This window comes from Pteropus vampyrus, unplaced genomic scaffold, assembly GCF_000151845.1.
Source record: "Pteropus vampyrus isolate Shadow unplaced genomic scaffold, Pvam_2.0 Scaffold1, whole genome shotgun sequence".
Taxonomy (NCBI): Eukaryota; Metazoa; Chordata; class Mammalia; order Chiroptera; family Pteropodidae; genus Pteropus; species Pteropus vampyrus.
In genome coordinates, this window is record NW_011888782.1 from 796,076 (window position 1) to 814,313 (window position 18,238).

Below are 18,238 nucleotides of genomic sequence, written 5' to 3' on the forward strand. Positions count from 1 at the left end.
GTTCTCAGGACATGACAACTACAGTTAACACTGCTGTCTAGTACATAGGAGAGTTGTTAAGAGAGTAGATCCTAAGTTCTTATCACAAGGAAAAAAAAAATTTTATCTATATGAAATGAAGGGTGTTAATTAAGTTACTGTGGTAATCATCTCATGATATATGCAAATCAAACCATTATGCTGTACACCGGAAACTCACACAGTGCTGTACGTCAATTATGTCTAATAAATCTGGAAAAAAATAGAATATCTACAGGGTAAAGATAACCGGAGACCAGCATGGTGCTTGCTGAATCATCTTACTCCAAATTGACAAAGATCAGACCTGGATGTCTATTTTCACGCCATCTCTGATAAACTGAATTATATGGAAGAGTCATGCAAACTGTCATGTTCTGCTCTGCCTGCTTTGCTTTGTTTCTACTTTTATGTGCGCACGTAGACTCGCCAATGAGATTGTAAATCCACCAGGGCAGAAACTGTGTCTTCTTTTTATACTGAAGTCCCCAAGACCAACAAAATGTTTGGGCACCAGTAGGTGCTCAGGAGCATTATAGATTATAATGAAGATGAGACTTAAGGACCTTGGCTGAAAGCCAGCCTTGGCTGCGAGTTTACACTGTGTTCCAGGAGTGAGGCCAGAGGCCAGTGGAGTTACCTGGCAGGGAAATAAAGCTCGTCCATGCTTTTGGAGAAGTCCATCGGAAGCCCTCTGGTCTGCCCCAGAACAAATGCTCCGTCCTTGACACCAACACAGCAGTGGCCTCCCCTGCCACCTGTCAGCGGACCACTGCCAGAGTGTAACTGTACTGGATGTTGTGAGAGGAAGCTAGAGTTAAATAAGGCCCTGGTGGAGTTGGGGGACCAGCAGTGCCTTTTTTTGTCTGTTAATGAAGGCTCATTAGCAGCAAGAAACCCACGCTGAGAACTGGAAGCACCAGCCAGCCTTGGTTCTCCCTGCCAAAGGATGATTAACGTAATGATTTATGGCAGCTGCTACTTGAGGTTACAGAGCAGAGGAGACCGGTGTGTGCAGCCTGGCTCAGTGTGTGGTCTGATAGAAAGTCAGGTGGGGGTGCAAATTCATTCTCCCCTTCTTCCAATGGCTGAAATAGCTTCCTGGCCATTCAGATGCAGAAACACCTCTTTTGGATGGCAGACCTTCTGGGGCCCTCCACTGTGTTTAGGTCAGGGATTTCAGTCTTGGCTGGAGGGTAAAAATTTAATTGTAACAAGTAAAAAAGAGAAAGAGACCTCAGGTATGGTACGTCCAACATAGCTGGGCCAGCTGCACACTGTGTCTTCTGGGGAGGCCCTTGTACCCAGTGGTTAATTATGAGCACCCCCAGAGTGTGCAGCTATGGAGGAATTGGTGCTTTGATGAAATGTAGCATTAGGTGGTATCTTGCCTATTTCTGTATCTTAAACAACAAACAGAATTATGTACAGATGTCATGCAACTGTAAATAGCTGGCCTGCCCACGTGACTTAATACAATTCCTTTATCCTAGAAGCCAAACAGAAAACCAGTTGGAGCAATTTCAACCAGGAGACACTGTTTCTTACCTTGCTTCTATTTTAAGCTTTCTTAAGGGTAAATAAGATTTCTTTTGTTTATCTGGAACCCTAGGTATTGAGGGGAGAGCGTCTTTGAATGTGCCCATAGTGGATACGTTCCCTGTCTGGATTAGCACTTTATGAGGACAAAGAATCGGCATGGATATTTTGGTCTGTAATTCTGTGTGACAGGTGGACCAACAGACGCTTGTGGAAAGAATTAACAAATTGAGGTTGAGTTTGTGTGTGTGTGTGTGTGTGGGGGGGGTGGTTTGGAGGCACTGAGTGCCTGTGCTAGAACACAGGTGGTGGTTTCAATTTTAATCAGAAGGCAGGGGAATCTTGCTTTGGTAGGTGGCAGATGCAGGAACTATATTTGGCTGGTCCAGGTCCTGACCCTGAAAGACAATTCTGAGGCTGCAAGTGAGGTAAGCAACCACGACCTAATTAATCCCCCACACACTTGAATTGAAGTTCCCTTTAAGTTGATTAAGAGGTGCTCTGCCAGTAGCAGTAAAATGTGTGTGTCCGAACATAATACCCATGCAGAGTACATTAAGGAGGTCTGAATGCTTTGTGATGCCTGCAATTCTATTACATGCAATAAAGCAGCATGCCAATCCCCTCTCTGGTAAATACTGTTCTGCCCCAAATTGTGGCAAGCTTGAATGCCGTGAACGCAACTCTTGCCCAAGCATCATATTTACGTTGATAAAGTCAAGAGTAGCTGACCCTTGGATGGCGAGGCAGATAGCATTGTGCTCAAGAAACCTTCCAGAAGCCTTCAAGAATGGCTCCATGAGCAACAGCCAGGCAGGTAAAGTGATATCCGTCTTCAGCTGATAGTTGAACAAGGTGGGCAGATTGAGAGCCGCACACAAAGCATTTATTTGTTGAGGGACAAGGGAAGTTGCTCAAGCTACAGACTACTTAAAGGCAGAAGGACCCTCTCCACTTCCGGAAAGCTTTTTAGCTCAAGCTGAATCAACCAGGGAATCCAGCTTGAGGTAGGTGGGGGTAGATGGCAGGTTGGGGGAAACTGCTCAAGGAACTTCATTGGTCACTTGGTGAGGAAGGCAGCATTTTCTTCATGACAAGAGGAAGTTTCTCCATTAGCTGAAACAAACAAGCACATTTTTTTTTTTGTGAGAGAAGCCATAGATGATGAAAATTAGTAACGATATCACAGTAAGATTATAGGAAAGGCAGGCATCTCATGGAAAGTTGGCCTTTGGAACAAGACAGTTGGATTTTAAATCCTGGCTTCATGGTTATTAGCTGTATGACCTTGGACAAATGACTTAAGCTCTCTGAGGCATTGTTTCTCATCTGTAAAATGGGAAAAAATAATGTAGTCCTGGCAGGGTTTAAGGTGAAATGAAGATAACAAAGGATTTAAGGCTGTGTTGGCACACAGCCAGCATTCACTAAATGGTGTTTTATATTCTTGAAGAAAATGCAGCCTAACTTGCTACTTTTTGTATTTGTTTAAAACTGTTTTATGCATTTATTCGGATGTTCCTAGGCATCTGAAAAAAAAAAAAAAACGGCTTTGTTAGGAACATCTAGCTTTTATAATCAATAGAAGTCAATCCAGTAAGAAGGCAGTTTGGAAAGGAGCTGGGTGACACATTTCCATTTGAAAAGAGGATTAGGCCGCTTCCATGCGGCTCTCTTGTCTTCTGAGGAAAGAGATGTTCAGGGGAGTGCTTTGGAAAGAGCCAGTAGACCTGGGCCCCAGGCCCAGCTCTGCCTCCACCTCCCCCTGTGATCATGGTCAACTCCTTTTCTGCTCTGAGTCTTTTGTATTCTCTTTGGAATCATGGGGGTTGGACTATATAATTGCAAAGCTGTCTCTTAGAGCTGATATTCTATTCAACATATGCCACAGAAGGGACTTTGGAGGGAGACACGAAGATACAGAATTATGATAAGATAAAGGCTTGGATTTCTTTAGACAGCTGGCAAGGAAGCTAAGCCCCAAGACTTATGCATATGTTCCTGGAATCCTTACCCACTAAAAAGACTGCACATATACATATATGTGTACGTATACACATGCATACACACATATACATACATAGTTGGATATATGCCATCCCTACCCCTTGCCTCTCTCCACTATGGAGTCTGGAAAAGCTAAATAGTTGCTTTCCTAGAATCCCTTACAGGTAGGTATGGTCATGTGAGCAGGTTCCGGTCAATAAGAAATAAGGCCAAGTCCATTCGAAGTCTTCTCAAAATATTTTTCCCTCACTGACTGATAAAAGAAGAGAGAAAGGCCTTTTTCATGCCTTCTCTTCCCTCCCCCTTCTTCTTGTCATAAATGAGGATATGCTGTCTGGAGCTGTGGTAGGCATTTGACAATCATGGGTGACAAAGATGAAGACGAAAAGCCAATATATCAGGGACGGTATATCAGAAAAGAGCTTGGAACCTTAATGAAGTCATTGAGCAGCCTAGACCATCTTATTTCTGGAATTCTTAAATAAACATGATTTATATCCAAGCTGCTTAAAGTGTGGTCTGGGGCCAGCAGTGCAGGCATCACCTGAGAGTTTTGTTAGAAATGAAGATTCTCAGGCTCTACTCCAGACGTACTGAAGCAGAATCTGCATTTTTAAGAAAGGCCCAGGTTTTGAGTGTTTAGGGTGCATATTAAAGTTTCAGGTGCATTGGTTTACAGCCCTGTCAATTAGGCTTTATTACATGCAGGTGAAAGCATTCTAAACCGATGCCATGCATGTACGGTAAGTTCTCACATAACGTTAACAATAGGTTGATGGAACTGTGGTGAAAAGAATAATAAAACCAGTTGACCATATGCTTGCTAATTGATCTCTTGCTAATTGGCATCTCATTAACATTATAACAAAACAACATTGAACGAAATGTTATTCAAAGACCTGCTGTACTAGATAAGTAGGAACACATAGAGGTATGTCTATGTGTGCATATGTGTATATCTGTATATATGATTACACACATATATGTAGACATGCATACATATATAATATATATTTGTCTATATATTTGTGCATATATGCATATATGAACAGAAAAATCCTGGAAGGACACAGAGTGGGAGTGTGCGTGTGTGTATGGGAATTTGGGGAGCGATTTCTTAATTCTATAGTGTCTGAAAAAAGATTATTTTTAAATCCACAAGTTGTATTCCTTTTATAATTAAAGAAGAAAAAAGACCAACCCGCTCTCCTCCCTGTCTAGCAGAGCGTGGTAGGACGCCACATCCCTCTGCAGCTGGCCCTTGTGAGCCAGCAGATGCTCGCGCGCCTGCTGCTGCTGCTCCGCCTCTGCGCGCATCTCCCTGAGCTCCGCCTCCAGCCTGCTGACCACCGTGCCCAGGTTCTGCAGCTCGATGTCGTGCCAGTGCTTGGCGTCGTGCAGGGTGTTCTCCAGGCCTCGTTTCTACAAAAGAAAGAACATGGTCCAAACCCAAGGCCGACAGGCAGGGCCATTGAAAAGGGTGGAGGGCAGAGCCCGTAGGCGGGGTTGGAATTGGCTTGGTTCGTTCATTTCTTCAAGGACAGTGACCTTGCCAGGATTACGTAGGTGGCTCGGTGGGGGAAATAATGAATCCTCCTTAGAAGACTGGACTCTTGTTTTGTCTAATTCACTGAGTTTTCTGCGGGGGGCTGGGGGTGGGAGGTAGATGTGCAGGTGTGTGGGTGTCGGAGCGGGAGGAGGAGGGAGACGGGGAGAGAGAGAGATGAGATATAATAATGAGAGACAATGAGAAGTGATTGAGAAAAATGAGAGGGAGGAATGAGAGAGATGAGTGAAAAATGAGAGAAAAATTGAGAGACAGACAGAGACAGATACTGGTGACAGGCAGTTTGCAGGTGTTTCTTCAAAGAAATCTTTCTCTCTGAACTGCCTCTGGGCCTTTTTGCTCAGAATTTCTCAGCCCCCGGGGGGCCCTTTTTTCCTCTACTGCTAAAACTCCATTCATCATTCAGCTAAAATGCTGTCTCCTCCAGCACTCTTTCTCAGATTACCATTGTTAGATATACTCAGCGTTTTCTCCGTTAGTGTTTTAGTAGCCCATTTTGATTAATTCGTCTTCCTCTAGCTTCCCCATCGCCCCATCCTGAGCCTGTTTCTGAGCTGTGCCTCCTGGGCCTGCGTTAGTTGGTCTCTACCACACAGGATTTTAGTCGTCCCTCTGCTGACGACTCCTGCATTGATACTTCCAGCATAGACCTCTTCCCTAACCACTGACCCACTATTGAACTTCTTACTGGAAACGCGTACAGTCCAGCTGCACCTCAAGTCAAGGCATCCAAAATGGAACCACTGGTTTCCCCTTGGACCTGTTGGTTTATCGTATTCTGTGCTTCAGCTGGTGAACTCATGTGAGCAAGAAAATGGGGAAGGACATGTCCCTGATCTTGATCCCCTCTCAAATTCAGTCATCATTGAGTTCAGCTCTTGTATATTCTGAAAAATTTTCACATTCGTGCCCCCTCTTCTCCAGCCACCAGTGCCCAGGATCAATGCTTATCACCTCTCACCTGGGTAACCTTAGTGGCCTCTTAGCTTGTCCCCACCCTCTAGTTCCTTTTTGTCCTGCATTCCTCACATAGCAGCCACCGTGCTCTAAATCCAAATCTGGGCCTATATCTCTTCTGCTTAACCCCCACCCCCAGCTCCCCAGGGCCCCTAACATGGCACATAAAACTGGCCCAGCATCTTTCCATTTTTATCGCCCCTGCCCCTCACCGTAGTCAACACATCTAGTCTGAGTAAATTGGGTTCATGTTTGCTGCACCTGTACCATCTTTCTCTGTTTCCTCCAGCATCTTTATCTGGCTTGCTCTTTTTTATCCCCAAGTCCAAGCTCAGGGATAACCGACCAACCCAGAAAGCCTTCTTTGACACTCTCTTGCTCTACCACCACCTGGCTGGGTTAGGGCTCCCTCCTTTGGGTTTCCATGGCTACCCAAGCACATGCATATCCTTGAACTTATCATTCTCTACTGAGTTTCTTAGGGGCATGTCTCCTCTACCATGTGGTGAACAGTTTGAGAGCAAGAATCAAATCTCTGTAACCCTAGTGACAAGATAGTGCCTAGCACAGAGTAAGTGCTTGTGTGTATAGATTGTCCGGGATGATGGCACTTGTAATATAGTACACTTATTGTCCTACCTATCTGTATTTGGCTGGAAACTTCTCATTTTCCCATATACCAGGCCCTGCAAACTGTAGGGCTGACCAGTAAATACCTTTAAAAAACTGTGTGCATCTGTCTAACATTTTTAATAGTTGTAATTATGGTGTACCTATAATTTAGCATTTGGCTTTTTATACAATACATAAGAAACATATAAATATCTCTCTAAATTGGATTAAGTCAAATCTTGATAAAACAAATTTCTGTACCCTGACACCCAGGAGGAGAGTTTTCACACTCTTTTGATCACTGTGGCTGAAATGGAAGATTTCTGGTTATGACTCCATCTTGAATTACGGCTATTGTTAAGCAGGGGTTATCATATTATCTTATTTAAATCTTCATTCCATAGATCATGAGGATGTTGAGTCAGATTCCCATCCTAGGTACATTTACAGGTGGCAAACTCTGATCAGTAGAAAGTAAATCTAGATCAGTATCTGATTGGATCTGAAATCCCCTCTATGGCAGTGAGGACACAGAAATGGCCACCTGGACATTGAGAATCGTTGCCCCAACATCCCTGGGGGATCTTTCCTTGTTTATCAGGAAATTGCTGGGCTTGTGAGTGGCACTTATTGATATTGGACCTGTGATTTGGAAAACATTTCACAGAATCACAGTTGGGTCATCTGTTTACAGTTTTGGCTCCATGTCCACAGGGACTCCTCCATATGGCCTGGGTTTTTTCTCTGATGACTTAGGCCCCACTGCCCAATGTGGGTTCATGGGAACCCCCATCAGTGGTCCTATGTCTTTCCCATTTTATTGTCACAGTCCAAGCCCAGCTTTCCCACTTAAACCCCTGACATCCTGGCCCAGTTCTAACAGAGATGCTTGAGTGACTGCAGTCAGGCCACTGCTGCAGGCCCCATCCCACTCAGCAACACACTACCAGAAGCAAGCCAGAACACAGAAGCACACTTACTCCCCGGTTTCTGAAGATTTGAAGGTAAGGTGTATCCTTGAATTGTAAACCCTCCAGGAAGCGAAGTAGTGACCTTCCGTGATCTCTGGTTGACTGAACACAGAGCTCAGTAGGCCTCAAGCACATTACCCATGCCTAACTGCCAATATCAATGGTGCCTTCCTGGAAAAGGGCTGAAAGCCTCATCAGCTTGGTTGCCTGAGGCATACGTTAGCTTTGGGGGAACATATGTGTACACAGGTTGCTCTGAGGATGACAGGGTGGCTGGATGAACTCTGCTGCATTTGAATTCTATAAGAGGATGTACTACCTATTCTGGCTCTGTCTGTGCTCCTAACTTTGGCTGCAAGGACCAGTGACCAAAATTCTAATCTGCCAGAGACAGGAGGGGACAGAGACAGCCTGTCTTGGGTCTTGGGCACAGCCAGCATGCCATTACACCTAAGTCTTCTGGTTGTGGTTGTGAGTTCTTTTTCCATTTGTTCCAAAAATTAGGACCATGGGGTTTAAGTGAGGTGACCAGATGATGCAAACTTGGGGTTACTATACTAGTGGTTATGATAATTTTATAGTGATAATAATAGATACCATTTATCGACTGCTCACTCTGTGCTAGGCACTGTGCTAAGGGCTTGATCTGCCTTATCTAATTAATCATCCCAATGACTTTATGAGGTAAATTCTGCTATGGTCCAGGGGTAGATTACATTTCCAAATGCAGCTGCGACAATGATCTCCATCCCACATGCTCTTCTCTATGTGATCTTGCCATGGCCCCATCAAGAAATAGAGTTTATTTTTATTCCTCTTGATTCTGGACTGGCTTTCTGACTGTTTTGACCAGTAGCATGCTGTCTAAGTGATGTTCAGGAACCTTCAAGCGAGGTGTTAAGAGGCCTGTTAGCTTCTGTGCTCACACACTGAGGGAAGTCCAACTATGTAAGACTTCCACGACATGAGGCAGTTGAAATTAGCTACATGGAGTGGCCATATGGAGAGAGAAAGAGAGATGCATAGCTGACATGTGAGTTGAAGAGGCCATTCTTGGATATTCCAGCCCCAGCTGATGCCACATGGAGCAGAGAAGAGCTATCTCTGCTGAACTCTGCCTAAATTGCCGAACGAGTAAACAAGCAATTTACTGTTGTCTTAAGCCACCGACACAACAGATCGATATGATAACCAAAATAGACCCTCACTTTATAAGTGATAAAATGGTATCTTAGGTCATATGGCTGGTGAAGAGAAGAGCCAGAACTCAATTCCAGAGTCTGAGTGTCAATCCCCAATTCCAAAGGATGGCTGTGGTCTAGGAGAGAAGTAGAGCCAGAAGGGCATGGTTCCTCCACCTTCTACTTATGTTAATGGGTAAATCCCTGAGCAACAGTTTTCTCTTCTGCAAAATGGGATGGAAGTCAAAGTCCAGCCCCCTTCTCAATGTTTCTATGAGGATCCAACGAGAGAATGCATATGAGCATGCTCTTATTACTATTGGTATCACTTTGGAGACATTTTGTTTTGGGCACTGTACCAAGTGCTTTGGAGACACAAAAGTAATTAAACCTGGTCTCTGCCCTCAAGGAGCTGGTGTGACTTCTGTAGATGAGCTGATATCACCACACAAACTATTCTGAATGTGAGTGGGTGGCAAGTGGGAAAGATCACCCCAGCTGTAGGAGTCAAGGATCTAGGCTTCTCCATGGGTATAGTGCTTCAATGTCTTCCACCTCACTTGTGCCAAGGGTGTGAGGTGAGGATCAGGTAGAAGTGGGCCAACTTGAGGGGAGGGGTCTCCTTCCAGCCATGGGAAGAGCGTGTCCAAGCTCTCAAGGATAGGAAAGCAAAGGACAAGTTTTAGACATTAAAGTGAAGCCGAAGCTGGGTGGTGCCAGAAGTCTGGCAAAGGAAGACTGTATTTTAGGCCAAGTTAGGCAATCCCAGGGGTAAGGACACTGAAAATGCAGAAGAGAGGGGACAGTAGGTAGAAGACCATCCAGATGGTGCAACATGGGATATGTAGAGTCTATTGAAGGGAGAGGCCATGGATAAAGCTTCAGAGGTATTTTGAAGTGGGAAACAGAAGCCAGAGAACTTATGTTGGGGATCTTAATCTTGTCTGCAGAATGGTGCAGGTGACAGCATCTGCTGAGGGACAGAGATAAGGGTGGGCTGAGAGTCGCTTAAAATGAGGACTATTGGGAGCAGCTACTCTGGGGAACATTGTCCCTTGGCTTTGTTCAGACGTTTGTACATGAGTTTTCTTTACCAATTGGGTTATGAGCTTTTACAAGACAGGAACTGTTCAATTCGTATTTGCCTCCCCAGGACCTAGGGAAGGTTTTGCACATGGTAGGCACCCAATATATGTGTGTGGAATATGTGCTGAGTGATGGGCCACCTGCCACTTAGGTATATTTCATTCAGGCTTTTTTTGATGTGGGCTTGAGGATATGGCCCCAACCTTTTGCCTAGAACTTTGTCACCAGAAGAGTGGGAATTTTGGCAGGTACCAGGATATCTGCCCCTAAAGCAACTTGGGCAAAAGGCAGCACCCCTAACGTTAAGATATTTTTCAAGGGTTACGGCAGGTGACTAAAACTGATTAGCATAAAATTCATATAACTCGGAATCAATGATGTGATCTCTTTCAGATGGCTTTTAAGTTAAAGTAGCTTTGCTTTAGGCTGTAGTTTCCTGATTTTCTCACCTTAGCTCCTTTACTTATATCCCCTTACTCTGACCTAGATTTCATCAGAGAATGAGTGGGACAGAAGTGGACCAGCAATATGCATGTCATGTTGTAGCAAGTCCGAGCATCTTCCCTGAGCTGACTGGTATTGTGTGACTTTGTTGGCTGGAGGACAATGGATCCATGTGAACTGAAGACACTTGAAAACAAGAAAACTGGGGGTGATGGGATGATCTTGGCAATAGGCAGAGAAAAAGTTGTTTCTGTGGCGAATTGACTAGAATGAATACCTGAGCTAACTTCATGGCAGGCTGTGGCTCCAGTGGGAGATGAGGCTGGTGGTTTGGCGATGGAGCTGATTTGGGTGACAAAGGTGAGATGCAGGTATATGGGGAGTGGTGGAAGAAAGGGGCACCAGCAATGTTATCTGAACAGCCCCACGACTTGAGGCTCATGAGATAAAGGGGCTTCTTGGGCTTCAGACCACCTCAGCTATACAAGGATTATGTGAGCCAACCCTTTCATGCACACTTGTGGTTTGAACCAATACACGCCCTGGAGGGGGCATCAAGGAGGAACTGTGCTTGACACACTAATAGAACTTCGGTTCATCCCATAGAGCAAAGGGTAGATTGCTGTATTATTAATAATTATTTTAATTAGTAATAATCATTAAGGATGCATGAGATCTGCCCACAAATCACAGTGAGTCTGAGGAGTTTTAGGTTGCATGCCCCAGAGCAGAGCCTGAGACAGGGACCCTCCTGGTACATGTAAATAAGAGTTACTCTCAGGAAAAGGGGGAGCAAGAGAAGCAGGATAGGGCAGTGGAAGGTGCTAAGCCAGGAGATGGTCTCAGCTGAAGTATGATAAAGCCTGATTCCAGGGAGCGCCCTGGAATGTGAATTATACCATAGAGCTGGTTCCACTTTGAAGCAAGTGCGCTGGGCTTTTAAATCTCCCTGTGAGTCAGCATTGGCTAGGAAGGTGGGCTGGCCTAACCTCCTAGGACAGGTGGCTACTGTTGGGCAGAGTGCAATTTTCTGGAGAAGAAGGGCAGCTGAGAAAGGGCATCTGGGGGTTTTAGCTGTTAACATTCACGGCAGCAGCCTGGTGAAGGGTCTTGGTGCGGCACTCACTGTGACCACTACACTTGTGATCTGGTATCAGATGATCCTTTCCGGACTTAAAACTCCTGTGCTGTGAGATGGGAACCCCTTGCAAACTGTGACCCATATGACTGTAATTTGGCAGTTGAGAGTTAAAAATTGTCACAAGAAATGCCAGGGCTCTTCCTGGCCTACTCACCAGGGCCCGCAAGGATTCCGTCTCAGCCTGGAGGCTCTGGACCTGGCATGAGGTGTTGTGTAACTCCACCCTGAGGGCAGCAGCCAGCTTCTCTTCCTGGGTCTGGGCCATGCGGGCCACCTCTGCCTGTTGCTGTGGAGAGTCAGGTCTTGGGTTAGCAGGACGAGTGGAGGCTTGAACCCATCCTTCCCTCTCACTCTATCTAATGATCACTCTACTGTGTCTAACTCAGAGGAAACAGCTGTTAGATTTAACACCCCTCTTTTTCTATAGGCACCCATATCAGCTTGTAGACAAATATTTATTTGGTTTAAACACAGAATGCATGCAAATAGAATAAAATTCAAAAGATTGTCTAAAGAATATCCGGCAAAAAGTAGATGTAGTCTTTTTTCTTCCTGTGCTCTAATTATCCAGTTCTCAGGTTCCCAGTTTCTTATACTTCCTTCCAGAAATATTTCATATATTTATGAATATATGTGTATGATATATATGTATGATAGCCCCTTTTCTTTGGTACTTAATACATCTTAGAAATGCTTCTATATTAGTATATATAGATCAGTTACATTTTTTTAATGGCTGCATAGTATTGCCTTGTTTGAAAGTACCGTAACTTTTTTAAAATCCCCCACCAATGGACACATAGGTTGCTTCCAGTCTTTGCCTGTTACAAACAATGGTGCAAAGAATAGCCTACATCCCTCATTTTCCATACATGGGAGTATTTCTAGGGGCTAAATTACTCTAGTAGATCTGTTGAGTCAAAGGGTAGGCATTTGTAATTTTGATGAATGTTGCCAAATTGCCCTTCAGATAATTTGTAACCTCTTCCAGCACTGTAAGACATTGCCAATTGCCCCACACCTTCCTCAAATAAGGAGTTAGCCAACATGATCTAATCGTTCCTGTTTCCTTGTAAAAACATGTCTGGCCACGATTGTAACTATCAAGGGGAAAGTCTGTGTTTTGAACCTTCTACCTGAGCAAGATGGACATATGCTGATTCCTCTCCATACATTAAGGGGAATGGGTTACTCCTCTCTTTGTTGGGGAAAAGGGAAAAAATGAGAGATCACCCTCTTCAATGCAGTCTGCTGGGATATCTCCAAATCAGTGATATAGGAGGGAAATACTGCTTTGTCTCCTAGGTTACTGGCTTTTTGAGTTGACCATTTTTACTACACATGAATACTTATTTATAGAATTATGCAAAAATAGTTCAATCTAATTGACTAGCTAAGAAACCCCAAGTCTAAAGGCTCATATCTCAGTAGTAGTTCTCCCAGTTCTTGCTGTTTGAGGGCTGTGAGGAGCTCAACAAAAATGCCCATTAAAAGCCTGGGATCAGCTGAAGGAAAACAAGAGCCATGGGCCCAACTCTGACTGATTGGACCATGGCTGTGTGTCCCTGGGCCATCATTCAGCCTGAGTCCCAGTCCCTGCCCATAGAACACAGATGACAATGAGTAGAGAATGCTAATCATATGATGACTACCTCCTGGGTTACTATGAGGCTTCCATCAGGTTATGCACGTACAAGCTTTTAGAAATTTAAAGCCATACAAATATTGGCTGTATATATTTTCTATATGTAAAAAGTAATATTAGCCAATAAATGAGTTTGTAAGGGCCACTATGAATTGAACACTACTAATGAAAACTAATATGTGTTAAGCACTCACTCTGTGCCAAGCAGTCTGTTAACCGCTTTAAGTCCATGATCTCATTTAATCTTTACAACCCTGTGAAGCAAGTGTCATTATTATTCCTGTCATCAGTAGCCCTGTTTTTCTTCCTCTTTTTGAGGTTGGGCCTGGCCAAATGGGCTGGGTGGGTGGGAGGTGGGAGGCAGGTGTCCTGACAGACAGATGGAATCAGGCAATAGCTACACAGAGTGGCCATGGGCAGTGTGAGCTGGAACCAGATCCTAACAGCTCATAAGAGCTGAGTGTTAAATTTTCAGAAATTTTGTAAGCTGGTTGTTAAACACAGCCATCACTAAAAATTAAATCATATCAACTTATAGTTAAATAAGTTACATTAAAAAATGGTAATGAATACTCAAAACACATCACTTGCTAATTATTTACATTTTATCATTGTTTATGCTATTGAGGTTATTGATGGTACCTGTGTGGTGCGAATAAATGGTGTGTTCCCGCTAATCTGCTCCCAACTCTGTGCTCGTTTACATAAAGTCAGTAGTTTGAAATCAGCCATAGTGAGAGTATTGACACCATGGAAATTGGCAAACACTACAAATCCAGGATTGAATTATTGTTTTGTTGATTGTCTAGACTTAAAAAGGGCATTTAGAAAATGTTAATAAGGCAGATTAAACTTAAAAATGGGTCATGTCTGTAGCTGTTGCATTGTGAATGGCACAAAAATTAGAGGGAAAATTTTCCAACATTTGAAAACTATCATCTGATTTGCAAAAAAGTTACATCACTGATGAATGAACTCATTAAGGTCAATGAAACTATCAACCAAAATTCACATCAGAGCTATCCTCATTCATCACTGATGTTTTTATATAATCAGATATTAATAATCAAACATTTTTCTGTGTCTGATTTTGTGACACTATTGTTGATGACAGAATTATAAAAATGGTGGGTTTTGCAAGAAATAGCAAGTCACACTGAAGTTACAGGTGCAAATGGAAAAGTTAATTATTTTATCTTAAAATTTATGTGTTTTTAAAATATATAAAGAAAATATCAACAGAAACTTCTTTGTTACTTTTAAGTGGTATCGTGAATTTGATTGGCACATAAATATATATGCTTACATGTCCCCTCAAGAGGATGTTGCCAGGACAACATGGGTAAGAGCTGGGCATGAATGGAGGCCAAGCCCCATGCAGGGAGGCCATGTTTCAAAGTCTTGGCGGTGGGTCTGGGGTAAAGCTGCTGGCTAAGGCTATCGCCACAGCCCCCCATGTGATCTGTCCCTCCTGTCAACCCAGACGAGTGGCTCGTATTCAGTGATTCAGTGATATATACTAGTCTCTGGCGGGACAAATCCCCATGTCTTTGTTTCATTAGCAAAATGCTGTACCCAAGTGTTTCCCAAACATGGGAAAAACCAGCATGGTTTTTCACATATCTGAATGCTAATTCAAACTATTTCCATTTCAACCAATTCACTTTTTCTTTGTAAATAAATGTGTTTAAAATGGAAACTGTAGATAAGTTCTCAAATTTTAATGTACATCAGCATCCTTTGGGAGATCTTGTGAAAATGCAGGTCCCGATTCAAGAGATTCTGAGTGGGGCCCAGGAATCAGCATTTAAAACTCCCACGTGATGACTGGTCTATGGAAGCAAGTTTCTAGATTGCTACAGAAACCGACAGAACTGTTTCACTTGCCATAGATAGAATATAACTGAAAAAAATAATAAAATTAAAACGAGCCAATGTTATTCTCACAAATGTTGCTTGCCAAGTTGCTGAGTTCCACAGCCTGCTCTCTCTTTGTTGAAAGGTGAGATTAATAGATAGAATAGAAATGTTAATGACCTACCAGCACCAAATGGAAACTTTCTTATACAGTATAATTAGGATTGAAAGAGAAAAACAAATTAATTTGATCACTATGCATTTCAATGCCATTTTATATCGTGTCTCATACCTTCCCAAACCAGCTCACCACCTACTTGCCTGTCATTTGGGAACAGTCAATAGTTTTAACTCACCTAAAAGTATTACATGTTCTTCTCCAATGACTTTTGAAATTTGTGCTTTCTTGTTATTGTAATAACTCTATTTTTGTTTCACTTCATCCCATTGACTCCAGATTTCTCCTCACAGACCAAATAGTAGGTGTGTGATTCTAGACCCTGAGGATAGGAAGGCAGGAATGTGTTTCGTTGATCAGCGCAGTTGCTAGAATGTGTAATGAGATTCGAGTATGTTAGTCCTAGGCTTTCAAACCAGCTCGAAATCTTGGTTCCACTGTGCAGGAGCTGGGCTGCCCGTAGTTGCACTCCATCTAATCACTGGGGCAGGAGAGCATGTGGACATTTTGAAATATGGTAAAATTTTTTTAATGAAAAAAATTTAAATTCAATTTGCTTCTTACTGCATGTGAAAAATGGGTGTGGGAGCAGAGAAGCAGCGTGCTTTTGTGTCAAGTCAGAATGAAGTATTTGGGAGTCTCCAAATGGAGGGGAAAAGCAACATCTCCAAACCCAACCTACTTTGCTGATTAGCATTGCCATTTTCTAAAGCATCCTTGGCAATGACCCAGAGTAATGTAGAAATGCCACTCTGTAGTGTGAAGGGAGAGTGAGAGCTTAGGAGGAGGCGGACTATGGAGAGCGATGATGCAGGTGTGTTCTTAGCGGAACATGTATCCAGAATGAGTGCAGAGTTTGAAACGTGTGTATTCTGCCTTCCTCCAAGCAGTTGCTGCTCTGGTTTCAGCAAGTTACTCGAGCTCTCTGCTATTTGCAGCTGGTGAAAAACGGCTTTATGAAAGCATTGCTCCGCTGCAGAGTATAGCTAACTGCCTTGCTCTTCAGCATCTTAGACCTCCTTGGATCATACTAACCTCATTACGTTCAATATCATGGAGAAAGGGAAAGCAGCGAACCCCTAGGGGATAGTGGGATTCCTGATTTTGTACCACAGAGGAATTTTATTCCACAGGGAGGGCACAGAACCCTGGTTTGGTAAGATCCTGACAGAAGCCTGGTATAACCTTTTAGCCCTCATGTCAGAGCCTCCCAACTTCACATTCCACAAGATGTCACTCGCTCATTTTTAAAAAAGAAAATGAATCACGGTTCCCCCAACTCCTTGTGATCTGTCCAGGTTAGCAGTCAGGAGGGTTGATTCTGGAGTGATGTGAACAAAAGGCTGGCTATGTAGTAAATCTGACAAGCCCTGTGACTGAAAGTAACCTTAGAGATGATTTGATCATAAATTCCTAAGTGGCCACAGGTCATACCCTTGGCCTATAACTTCCTTAGTAAAAGATTAATCTTTGCCTTAAGCAAGTCCTGTCCGTTGTTCTTGTGCATCTAAGTTAACACGCCTTTGAGATACCAGAGTAACTCTTTTTTTCTAGACCCCTCAAAATCATGACCACCCTCAAGGAAGTACATGATCTTATTACCCATATACTATCCCTATTTACTGTAAATGTTAAATGTTAACTGTCTTGTACTCATCAATGTAAGAGAGGTATGTATCTTTCCATTTTACTTTTTATCCAATTATAGAAATTTCTCCACCTTGCATTCTTATGTCTCTTTAATCTACCACCAACGGGTTTCATGTGATCTTCCTTACTTCCCTCCTTTGATTCCAAATGCATAAAAAAACCTGCAAAATTTCCTTTCCCCAGGGCATTTTCCCAGTCCATTGAGATCTTGTTTCTGAGCATGTCCTCAGTTTGGCTCAAATAAATTCTAATAAACTCTTATAAAATTTTTCTATGTGTTTAGACGTTCGTATATCGATAGAATGTGTGATTCTAATCCTAGTTTGGCTACTTTCCAACTGTATGATTTGGGGTAAGATACCTAACCTTTCTGTTCCTCAATTTTCTTCTTCTGTAAAATAGATTAAATCACAATACTGGGGAGATTAAACAAGCACATGCCTATCAAATACTTAGGACACTGTCTCGCACTTGGTAAGTGCTCAATAAATGATTTGCTGTCACTGTTCTCATGGCACATCTCATTTGACCTTGTAGAAGATGGTCTTTCTATCCATTGCCTCCTACTCCCCTCCACCCGCAGCCACCCTGTGTGCAGGGACAACTTCTTAGTTACTCTTTGATCTCCCCACCTCCCCTACCACACGCTGGTGATCTAACACGGCTTTTCACACGGAGGACATGCTCAGCAACATTTACTGAAGGTCTACGATGTGTGCCAGGTACACGTTAGGGACTAAAGAAGAGGAGGATCTCAGGAATGGGGAATTAAATCATATCTCCTTTTCATTAGGAGGATTAGCTATCATTGTTTTAACAATTATAAGTCACTTTACAGTCATGAGATGTCATATAAATATTATTTAGCTAAGGATAGCTCTTGACAGGCAGCACACACACCCTGACCTACTCTAGCCAGATGTAGGATTTATTTGGGAAAAGGCTGGATGCCATCCAGTCTTCACTAGAGACATGGGTTTATCCTTAGTGGGAATTAAAAAGAAACGCATGTCTCACTCGGTGAAACTTCAGCATTGGCAAAGAGTTAGCCTGTCTAGGCCAAGCCAACTTTCTCCTTGAATTTACACAAGAACTACTTGGCTATTGACATAGCTCTCTTTGGGGTGTAGGACCAATTCCCAGCTTCGGTTGAAGTTGCCAAAGGAAACACAAGAGCACATGGCTCTGTGGACTCAGTGGCCCCTTGGTCAGAAGTAAGCACACCATACTGATGACAGCAGTAGAATAGGCTCAGCAATAAATGTCATTTTGAAGAGAAAAGTATATTTTTCTTCTTAAAGTAATCATTGGATAAGTCTAGATGATAGTATTTTTGCTCTGGTTTGTCGAGATCATCCTGTTCCTGAGAAGAAGGGACTTCTCTG

General features: G+C 43.2%; 1 protein-coding gene across 1 annotated transcript in view; it reads right to left on the reverse strand.

The window, feature by feature from the left end:
* Nucleotides 1-2,427: 2,427 nt before the first annotated feature.
* BFSP2 (beaded filament structural protein 2) overlaps nt 2,428-18,238 on the reverse strand; it is a 66,576-nt gene continuing 50,765 nt past the window's right edge. The window contains exons 5-7 of the mRNA XM_011364202.1: nt 11,678-11,809; nt 4,766-4,986; nt 2,428-2,673 (exon numbers count right to left, since the gene is read on the reverse strand). Coding sequence (XP_011362504.1) covers nt 2,670-2,673; nt 4,766-4,986; nt 11,678-11,809 — 357 coding nt within the window. The 3' untranslated portion in view covers nt 2,428-2,669. The remainder of the gene's footprint in view (nt 2,674-4,765; nt 4,987-11,677; nt 11,810-18,238) is intronic.